The sequence below is a fragment of the Vigna umbellata genome, chromosome 4 (genome assembly GCF_029865625.1).
Source record: "Vigna umbellata cultivar VRB3 chromosome 4, Vumbellata_1.0, whole genome shotgun sequence".
Classification (NCBI taxonomy): Eukaryota; Viridiplantae; Streptophyta; class Magnoliopsida; order Fabales; family Fabaceae; genus Vigna; species Vigna umbellata.
The window spans coordinates 30,277,361-30,288,039 of record NC_142168.1 but is presented as its reverse complement, the minus strand read 5'-3'; the positions used below and the strand labels follow the sequence as shown (position 1 = coordinate 30,288,039).

The 10,679-nt window shown below is 33.1% G+C and overlaps 1 protein-coding gene and 1 pseudogene across 2 annotated transcripts; one reads left to right on the top strand and one right to left on the bottom strand.

The window, feature by feature from the left end:
• The first annotated feature begins 1,040 nt into the window (after positions 1-1,040).
• Positions 1,041-4,915, top strand: LOC148199826 (beta-glucosidase 44-like). Its single transcript, XM_047307371.2, has 11 exons — positions 1,041-1,337; positions 1,803-1,861; positions 2,404-2,479; positions 2,580-2,651; positions 2,746-2,833; positions 3,007-3,259; positions 3,511-3,626; positions 3,758-3,975; positions 4,064-4,095; positions 4,191-4,293; positions 4,492-4,915. The coding sequence occupies exons 1-11, from the start codon at positions 1,076-1,078 to the stop codon at positions 4,767-4,769; spliced, it is 1,557 nt and encodes a 518-aa protein (XP_047163327.2). The 5' UTR covers positions 1,041-1,075; the 3' UTR covers positions 4,770-4,915.
• A 369-nt stretch (positions 4,916-5,284) lies between these two features.
• Positions 5,285-10,087, bottom strand: LOC148199825 (exonuclease 1-like; annotated as a pseudogene). The gene is made up of 12 exons (XR_015785810.1): positions 9,674-10,087; positions 9,545-9,581; positions 9,281-9,455; positions 9,075-9,153; positions 8,523-8,567; positions 8,275-8,424; positions 8,029-8,143; positions 7,561-7,661; positions 6,678-6,775; positions 6,496-6,588; positions 6,151-6,368; positions 5,285-6,026 (listed from the first exon to the last, which is right to left on the bottom strand). The product of XR_015785810.1 is annotated as an exonuclease 1-like (transcript).
• Between the last annotated feature and the right edge of the window lie 592 nt (positions 10,088-10,679).

Here is a 10,679-nt window from a genome sequence, read left to right as displayed (position 1 = left end):
TTTTTTATAAACACATTATATCTTTAATATAACTTTTGGCAATAAACTTATTAACAATTTTATTTTTTTATAGTATTAGTGTTATTATTCTTTAAAACTTTATATAAGAAAACTAATTATAATCAACATTAAACATTTTTTTAGAGTTAAATATGTTTTTAGTCCCTAAACTGTTGGTGGTTGGTTTTCGTCCCTCTTTCAAAATAAGGTACAATTTGTTTCTCATTTTTTCGAAACTTTAGTTATAGTCCTCGAAAATTAACCTCGAAAACTATCAAATTTTTAGCGGTGTTAGTTTTCGAAGACTAAAACCAAAGTTTCGAGAAAAATAAGTACCAAATTACACCTTATTTTGAAAGAAAGACGAAGACGACCAATAATTTAAGACTAAAATATATTTAATTTTTTTTAAATTAAGTGATTAAACATGGACAGCAGATCTGTCCTATCACGAAAATATATTATTAAAAGACTCTCTCTCTCTTCTTCTTAATTGAATAATTTAAGTTGAAATAATTGTAATAGAAGTTACCTAAAAATAATCTTTAATTATTATTACAGATTCAGTGGATAAAACATGGATAACTCAGGATAGTTAGCCATATCATGAAATCCTATCATTGATAATCAAGGGTTTTCTAAATATTTTAACAAATTTGAAATCAATACACTAAACAAAATAGGGATAAAAAGATATGTAAATGTTAAGTATAATTAATAATTTAGTTATTAAATTTATAACTTTAAATGTAATCCCTTTGAAATGGAAAAATATCAAATTAATTTTCTTTGAAAAATATTAAAATAGAAAGTAAAATGAATGATGTAGATAAATAATAATTTAGTTCTTGTTGGCAAAAATGGAAAGAAGGAAGAACATGCCCCACCAATTGGTCCACAGATTTTGACACAATGCAAAAAAAACAAGAAGAATTAATTTTCAAATTTACTTTTCATGTGTCATGCCATCAAAACCACTACAAATGTGGCCTATAAATCGATCTCACTCATCTCATCACTGCCATTATCTTCTTCACTCAAACACTCTTTTCTGCTGTGCTGTGAGGGCTCCGATATGCTCTCGCTCGCTCCATTTCACCGTTCGTGGTTCCTCTTTTCGCTCTTCATCGCTGCGGCAGCGGTTATACGCTGCGTCGCGGCTGAAGATGCCACCGTGGAACCCGAAACGGTGCATTTCGACACCGGAGGTTTGAGCAGAGAGGTTTTTCCCAAGGGCTTCATATTCGGAACGGCGACGTCTGCGTATCAGGTGGAGGGTATGGCCCACAAAGACGGTCGCGGCCCAAGCATTTGGGACGTTTTTATCCAAAAGCCCGGTTCGTCAATATTCTCTATTTTAATTAATTAATTATTTTTTTAAAATTTTAATTATATATTCTTTACCTCTCAATTATATATACTGAATCCAAATGTCAAATCTCTTCACTTGCTTTTTCGATTTTTTCTTATTTTAATAATCTACTGCACAATGCGACACACAGTACAAAATACTGTTTTTCTTTTGCGGTCAGAAAAATGACCGTTAATTTCACTGTGACGGTGTGTTATGCGTTGCATTTTCTGGTGAAAAGCAAGATGCGAATGTTACGAACAAGAACAACGTGAGAAAATTGGTTTGGTTGAGATGCTAGCTTAAAATATGATAATGGTAATTAATATTCAAAATAAAATTCTTAATAATAAAAACAGAGATTTAAAAATAATAATAATAATAAACAACACATCTTCATAAACAAATTTAAACTAATAAATATTTTTTTCTTACATGAAATACAAAACAGGTATTGTCGCAAATAATGGGACGGGAGAAGTTTCTGTTGATCAGTACCATCGCTACAAAGTAAGCGGCTTTTTATTTTTTTAACTATGAAGGCTTACTATTTGTTATTTGTTGATTTTAGTGTGCTGATTTCTTTACTATAACTGCATGGACTTATATAGTATATTACAACTTAAAACCTAGCAGTAAAATGTATCTATGAATGTTTAGCTTTTTTGTGGAAAAATGGCCAATTAGGTATAAAATATGTGAGATAATGTCAATTTAATATTTGAAAGAATGGAAATTCTGATTTAATTTTGTAAAAAATATGAATTGTTGATAAGTTTAATAATGAACTGATCTTCAAAATTACAGTTTTAGAATAAAATGATCCCACAGAATTTAATATCAGGACTTTTTTATAAACTAAGTGGTTAATTTACCCTTCTTTCCTTTTTCAATATTCCAAAAAATAAAATTTGTTTTCCAGTTGGACCCTTGCCTCAAACTCTGCCGGCCCAAGTTGACATGCTTGGGCTTTCTTTAAAGTTTAACATTTAGTTTTGTTTTTCTCTGCTATAAGGAACAATGTGAGCTAAAAAGTATGTTTAATTTCACAGGATGATATAAATCTCATGTCCAGACTGAATTTTGATGCTTATCGGTTCTCAATCTCGTGGTCCAGAATTTTTCCAAGTAATTTAGCCATATTTGTTTTACTTATTTGGCCATAGCTGAATTAAATTGTTAAACTCGCTCAATCATTAACTGAGTTTCAATTTCACCACTACTGCAGATGGAACCGGCAAAGTAAATTGGAAAGGTGTGGCATACTACAATAGGTTGATCAATTACTTACTAGAAAAAGGTAACTTTTATAGCATACTTAGTATTTGAAATGTAGTGTTCAACTTATTGTTATTGATCATTTGTTTCCTCATTGATTGTCTGCAACAATCCAGGTATTACCCCATATGCAAACCTCTACCACTATGATCTTCCTTTGGCACTTGAGGAGAGGTACAACGGATTATTGGGTCACCAAGTTGTGTAAGTACCAATATATACACACAAGAATAAAATTGAATAATTGATCTTTTAAATGCATGCTTTTGCAAATTTCTCGTAGCGTAATACTTGTAGTAAGTCTGATTAAAAAGTATATGGTGACATGTTAATAAATACAAAGAAGTATAACTAACAAGAATGCTCAAATTACACAGCAAAGATTTCGCAGACTATGCAGAATTTTGTTTCAAGACTTTTGGAGACAGAGTTAAGAATTGGATGACGTTTAATGAACCTCGTGTGGTGGCTGCTCTTGGCTATGATAATGGTTTCTTTGCCCCTGGAAGGTGCTCAAAAGAATATGGGAATTGTACAGCTGGTAACTCAGGCACTGAGCCTTATATTGTTGCGCACAACTTGATATTGTCACATGCAGCTGCTGCTCAAAGATACCGAGAGAAGTATCAAGTAATCTTAATATATCTAATCCTTTGGTTTAAGTAAAGTTCTCCATAATGATATATTAAAGAAAAAAGAGTAGGAAATTAAAATGAATTGCTTCTCTTCCATGAATTAAAATAAACTTATGCATTTAAACAGAAGGGCATAAGTTGATTTTAACTTGAGGAAAAATTCAATTCGTTCTTTTCTTACCGTGTTTGTAGTTAAGTTTATCCGAATAAAATCTTAATGAGGACGCTAAAATGTTCTTGTTTTAGGAAAAGCAAAAGGGAAGAATTGGAATCCTCTTGGATTTTGTTTGGTATGAGCCTCTTACAAGATCAAAGGCCGACAATTATGCTGCTCAAAGAGCCAGAGACTTTCATTTGGGATGGTAAAATTATTTAGCATCTGTTTATTGTCGATCCTACGTTACATGTTCAAGTATTTTCTTTTGAATGCAACTCTATCTCCTGTGGAAACTTTCACACACTCGATACCAATTATAGTGCTTAAATTCACCAGGTTCCTTCACCCCCTTGTTTATGGAGAGTATCCAAGGACAGTTCAAGAAATTGTTGGGGAGAGACTCCCCAAATTCACTAGTGAAGAAGTTAAAACGGTGAAGGGTTCGATTGATTTTGTCGGAATCAACCAATATACTACCTACTACATGTACGATCCTCATCAAGCAAAACCTAAAGTCCCAGGCTATCAAATGGATTGGAATGCAGGGTTTGCTTGTAAGTCAATGCTTCCTTTAGCCATAGATTACAATATTTTCTGTGCATTTGCATATGACCAGTTTTTTTGTTTTGTTGAACATTGAAGATGCAAAGAATGGAGTGCCAATTGGTCCAAGAGTAAGTTAGAACTTAGTGAATTATATTCATTACTTTCAAGAGAAAAAAGTGCCCCGACTATGCATTGACTAATTTTTATAAGTTCAATTTAACAGGCTAATTCTTATTGGCTTTACAACGTACCATGGGGCATTTACAAATCATTGATGTACGTAAAGCAACGTTATGGAAACCCAACAGTGATCTTATCTGAAAATGGTAAAATTATATAATATTTCTGTTTTCACTTTTATTTATGAAATGACTTTTGTTTTGAACTGTTTACAAAAAAGTATAAAGGAACCACTGACTGGAGTTTGTCCATTTTGTATTTAAATTGAAAACAAAAATAGTCTTTCTTTCTATTTTTGGCCTGGTGTGACATAGTATTCTGCTTTTTCATTGTCATGTATGTAGGCATGGATGATCCGGGTAATGTGACTCTTCCCAAGGGTTTGCATGACACCACAAGAATAAACTATTACAAAGGCTATTTGACTAACCTAAAGAAGGCTGTTGATGATGGAGCAAATGTGGTCGGCTATTTTGCATGGTCTTTGCTAGATAACTTTGAATGGAGGTTAGGTTACACATCAAGGTTTGGAATTGTTTATGTTGATTTCAAAACCCTCAAGAGATACCCCAAGATGTCAGCATACTGGTTCAAGCAGCTCAATGCAAGAAAGAAGCATTAATAGCTGAGCTCTGTACCTACTTTCTAAGCTTCTAGTTGCTTCATGAATCATGTTTTAATGGTTTTGGCCGAGTTAAAAAGTGCCTCTGTAACTGTAATCATGCGACTTGATTAATACAAGTCTTAGAATAAAATTATCTTTTATAACTTGCTTTTTGTCTTGGCATCATATTGTTCAATGTTTTGTTTGTTTATATAAATTCTTTAAAATATGCCTTCACGTGCCGATTAGAAAATTTAAATAACATGATGAAAACAATAGATTTTTATATTTTGCAACTCTATTCATTGGGTGCCTATCCATACTTGGCAATATTCAGCCGATAAACCGCATCACCTTAGTGGCCGACACAATTGATGAATGGTCAGTTTCATTTCAGACTTTACGGTCAAGTTTACATAAATGATATTTTAAAGCTGAACGTAAAGTACTTTGAAGCAGAAATGTAAGCGCTTTTAAATATTTTACTAACCTCGGGTGGAAAATTCTATTGCTGTAAATACTACTTCACAAAGCATATATGATACAAACCCCAATGACAATGCCATTAATCTCAATGCAAGCGTCCGTTTTGATGTTTTCTGATTGCAATAGTTAATCTAAGAATAATTTAATTAAGTTATAATTAATTGATAGTTCTCACTATTAAGCTCTGAGAAATAAAGTCAAACTTGCCGCAGCAAAAAACATGGACATGGACACATTTAGAATGATTACACTCTAGAAAAGAAATGCAAAAGCGTTCTGTTGTTATTACTCCCCGTTTTCTTGCTGTTGCTTCTTCTATTGGATTTCTTTTTACTTTCACTTCTCCCTTTCAAATCAGCAATTATCTTAGTCTCAGAAGTTACACTTTCTTGGGATTCCACTGTCAAACATACAACATCAGATTTTTCAGCTTCAGTCACTACTGAAACCGGTTCACAGGTGGCTTCAGCTTTATCTGATAAAGTGTTCTGAATTTTTCTTTTCTTTAAGAGATTCCCGTCAGACCCCTCTTCTTGAAAGTTATCTGGAGACATGCACAAGTCAGTATATTCCAAGCTGCTTGCAAAGAAATGTTTTCAACATTGTCCTTTGTCTGATATCTTTCATCATTTCTTCTTATCCTAAATGGATTGTTATCAGGAACCTTCAAAGGAGTGTTATCAGATACAGTTGTCTTTTCTTCTGTTCTAATTGTTCCCAAAGGCATGATTAGTTTTCTAAGGTCCAAGAATTCATTGGAATACTTCTCTTCATCTAAGAGCCTTGTCACTGTAGAGAGAGAAAGTGTTATGACATGCCATAGTTAAACATATACGACATGCTAGCAAAAACATGCATAAACTTAAGCAATGTAGTTACAGAAGTTGTGAACATATCCAAAGTTTTCGCTTGCCTGTACTATTTTCTCTGGTGTACTGGGAAGCAATGATTGAAAAGCTATTCTTTGGCCTAGATGGTGTAGGAACTTCAGCTTTCTGAACTTGATCAAGGCTTTGGAGATCATTGGGGTGCAGAGGAAATCTAGAAGATTCAGACTTATCAAAGGCTTTCTTAGTTGATGGATTCAAGTTTCCTTCAGCAATTGCTTTGACTATAGATGGGGGAATTTCTCTAATTGCATTTGTCAAAGAAACAATGATATACGTTGAACAAGCATAAATGTTAAAATTGACCATATATTCTCTTGGAAATGCTAAAATAAAATAAAAAACTATTTAGAAGAAACAATAAAGGATACGGCCCCAAGAAATCGAGATTCCCATCATGTGACTCAATAAAATTTTGTGGAAGAGGCTTCATGTGTTTCAGTTCTTTGGCATTGGTATCATATCTACATCGATATTCCAGAAGCAAATGCAGTCATTGATAAAGTTAACAAATGATCATTCTAGAATTAGGAAAGTGTTTTAGTAGTCGTACATTCGAGCATACTGAAAAACTGCAACAGACTCTTGAAAGGTTTTGGCATAATCTTCAGGCATTTGGTCGCCTTTCTCGAGCTTAAGAACAGACAATATCTGTTAAAGAATTGATATATTAGTCATAACGAAACTGAATATGAACCTTAAGTATGATATCTCCGAGGGTGTAGCTACCACGTTATCTATACTTGTAACAGTAGAAGCAAAAAGACAAACGTATTGGTTTCTGATATATATGGATGTGGTTGTGACTCGTGTGGAATATAAATTCTATATATTTCAAATTTCCCTTTCTTACTAGATATGTGAACTCATTAACTACAAACTGGAAATCCAGACAGACAAGTGATGCCAATGAGAATTGTACTATTGCAAAACTAAGTGCAAAATTCTAAGCTTAAAAATGACCACTGAGCTCTCTACCATAAACTACATTCGGCAGCAAAGCATAAAACAATAGAACCAATTAATTGTATAGCAAAAATAGTTTGAAAGTTCAGCTTTTTTCCATGTGTCGCCTACTTCTTACTTGTATCTGTGTAAATCAGGTTGAAAACCTATGGAAATAGGCACTATACTTTTTCTGCAGTTCTATAATCTCTTTGGTTTAATGATGAATTCATGATAGATAAGTGAAATTGGATTGGTTATTTAGCATAAAGAGAAAGGATATATCCTTCTATGAAACATGACAGAAGTATAAGGAATAATGTCAACACTTCATACGAGCAGTCCATTTTAAAGTCCTCATGGTCACGTCACGCCAATGATAATAGGGGACATGAGAGCTTCTTAATTCTAACCCTATCTAGATTTCTGTTAAAATTCCCTTCGACAAGCAATCAACCCTGATGTTTTTTAGGAGATGAGAACATACTTACACGATCTAGGTTCCGATACTTGGAAACCAAAGCATGAGCTCGAGCAATACCAATTCCAGGAACAGATGGAAGAAAATCACAGCCAGCTAAGACACACATACCTGGAGAGGTGAAAAAAAGCACTTGGTAGATTGTCATAAACCTGAAAGCATGAGACTTCTTTTCTATGACCCAAACAACAAAGAACTCTTCAGAAATAATAAAATCTCTTGACAAAATCCTCAATTTCCAGTCACCTCAAGTTAATGTATCCAACATTTCAAAGCACACAGATCCAGAACAAGGACTTTTACGCTAGTTCCAAGTTTATTTTCTCTTTTTTACTGACTGATGATAAGACATTTATGCATCAAGCCCTAGATCTGTTATATCAAGCATCTACATATGTTCATCGTAGGTTAGAGAGAAGCCTTGATGATTTCATGCATGAACACATTATCGGAATCCATATTGAACAACAAAATTTACCTGTGAACAGTTCCATGTTGAAACTCCGAAACGAAGGTCTACCAAACTCAGCCGAAAATACCTTCTCTAACTCTATTCTTTCACCATTCCCATTTCGGTCCATCTTAAAAATAATCTGTTCAAAACCACCGGAGCACAATCCAAAATACAGTTATATGAAACTGGATAGAGAAATAGTAGTAATAACTCAAGATATAATAAAGCTGTAAACCTCCACGCACAAGTTCATGTTATTGAAATTCTTACATCTGGACAGCCATAAGCTATAAGATCACTATCTTCAGTGATCACTGCTGCAACCCCACCATTTTCTATCCCAAGGTGAGACATGTACGCTAACTGAGCATCCGCTTCATATGGAGCAACAACGAACTCAATTTTCTCTGATTTCAGGGTCTGCAAGGTAATTATATAATGAAATTACCCTAGAATGTAGATTAATTAATGATGAACCAGTCCGAAGTCTGTACAACAGAAAAATGTTTGCAGCATACCTGAATTAGCTTATGTGCCATAACCGGAGTAATATTCACTGCTCTCTGCACACAAAACAAAGATCCTTGTATTGTGTTGACTCTTTGGCACAAACAGTACATAAAGGAAAATGAGAGGCAAAATCATTAATTACCATGACGATAACAATTAGATACAGAACAAAATATAGATGCAGTTCCTTAAGGGTTTTTGGTATTGTTCTACAGTTAAAATGAAAGTTTTGCCTAAATAATATGCATAATAAATGTTTACAATAAAGGTCGGTATATCATCCTGATATAAAACGTTAACTTTGATTAGATAACAGCTCCAAAAACACATGAGAATTACAACTAAGTTTTGTCCTTAGATTAATTGCTACATTGTACATTGCTCAATTTTCATTTTTTCCCACTTCAAACTACCCATGACTACTTTAATAGAACTCTACATTCATCATATTAAGACAGCATGCTATTACATGCTAAAGACAAATCTATGTAGTATCAGCAATTTCCTCAAAAAAAAAAAAACAACCAATGTTTTTTACTTGTTTTTTCATATCCTTCTACCTGGAAGAGCTCTGAAGCTGCAGCAACATTCCCTTCTTTGAGCTTCGTCATTGCCAATTCTCGATTAGCCCTTCTTTTTCTACAAGTAATCAAACGCCAAGATTCACCTCAGTGAAAGGATAAAATTGATAGGAGAAAGAAAACCAAAAGAGTAAAATGTTCATCCAAAACCTAAGACTTCAGAAAAGGAAAAAAAAAAAACATGCCTGTTCCTTTCTTCCTCAGTTGCTGCCTTGCAAGGAGCATTGCCACCATCAAAAACAACAACCGGAGTTATTTTATAGAAGCGAAGCAAGTTCACTCTATGCATAAAGTATTCAATGTATCGAAACTTCCTTACACTGTCGGAATCAAGACAAAGATCCATACTACACGAATAAGCTGAAAAATGAAAACGTCAACTTCAACTTCTCATCACTAATTACCCCAAAATTGAAAACCATTCACACAGTTCAATTCCCAACACTCACCCCCTTTATGAAGCCACGAATACGCATCAATACCCACCTACAGATTTTGCAAAGTGAGTGAACATGTACACGCCCCAGATAAAATCATGCGGAAAAATTGAAACTTAGAACAATGAAGTTGATTCTTACGCGTTTTCCGGCATACTTATGGATGTGGAAAGTTTCGATGTAAGGTTTCATGAACCTCAGGAGATCCTTGATGCCCATTTGCAATGCCCTAGGTCTTCTGTTGCTTTCTGGGTTTTGTTTTGGGCTTATTCGAATTTTCTTTGTTTACGTTTATTGGTCCGAAAATTTTAATTCTCGTGCATATAAATAGGAACACAGAAAATGGCGGGAAGAACGCGAGTGGCGAAAGAGAAACGAGGGACGGCAAAAATTGTGTTATTCTTATATGTAGGTGACAGAAATTTTTGTACAGTCCAATGAAAAGTGTTCACTTAGTAAGGTAAAAACGATTCTGATTGGTTGTTGAGAGAGAACTCGTATTTCAGTTAAAACATTTACCGCCAGTTTGAAACGAGAAAGACTTGCTTCCCGCTCTTTTTGTTTTTTTCTACTTGAAAAATTATCAAAATGTAGTATTTTTGTAATTGAAACTAAAATATATTAATATAATTTAGTAATTCTATTTTTTTTATTTTCGATAACTATATATTATATTTGTAGCTTATATATATATATATATATATATATACTAAAATGATTATTTTAATATTTGATAGTAGTTAAATATTAGGTTTGAAATATATGGAGCGCATTCAACCTAATCCATAATAAAGTTTCTATCTTAAATTTTAAAAGCTATTTTTTGTCTGGAATTATAATATAATATTTGAATTTACATAAATTTGATTGTTATGATAAGTGCTCTATGGGTATAATTTTTTATTTATTGAAAATTTTAATACGGATTGATTTTAAAATCATTAAATTTATAGGTAAAATTCATAAAATTAATTTATTCTTTGTAGAGCGTGAAATCTTACTTTTAACTTTTTACAAAAGACCTGCTTTTCGTGTTTTAATACATGTAAGAAATATATGTTGTGAAAAAGAAGTCATACTTTTAGCACCCTTATATTAAAATAAAATATATATTTTCAAATTCTGAATAATAAGTAATTTTAATTTT

What these genes read in the sequence shown, in the direction of transcription:
- LOC148199826 (XM_047307371.2), top strand. Translation starts at nt 1,076, where the DNA reads ATGCTCTCGCTCGCTCCATTTCACCGTTCGTGGTTCCTCTTTTCGCTC. An exon ending in CGTTTTTATCCAAAAGCCCG is followed by an intron (nt 1,338 to 1,802) that starts GTTCGTCAATAT and finishes AATACAAAACAG; the next exon opens with GTATTGTCGCAAATAATGGG. An exon ending in TTGGAATGCAGGGTTTGCTT is followed by an intron (nt 3,976 to 4,063) that starts GTAAGTCAATGC and finishes TGAACATTGAAG; the next exon opens with ATGCAAAGAATGGAGTGCCA.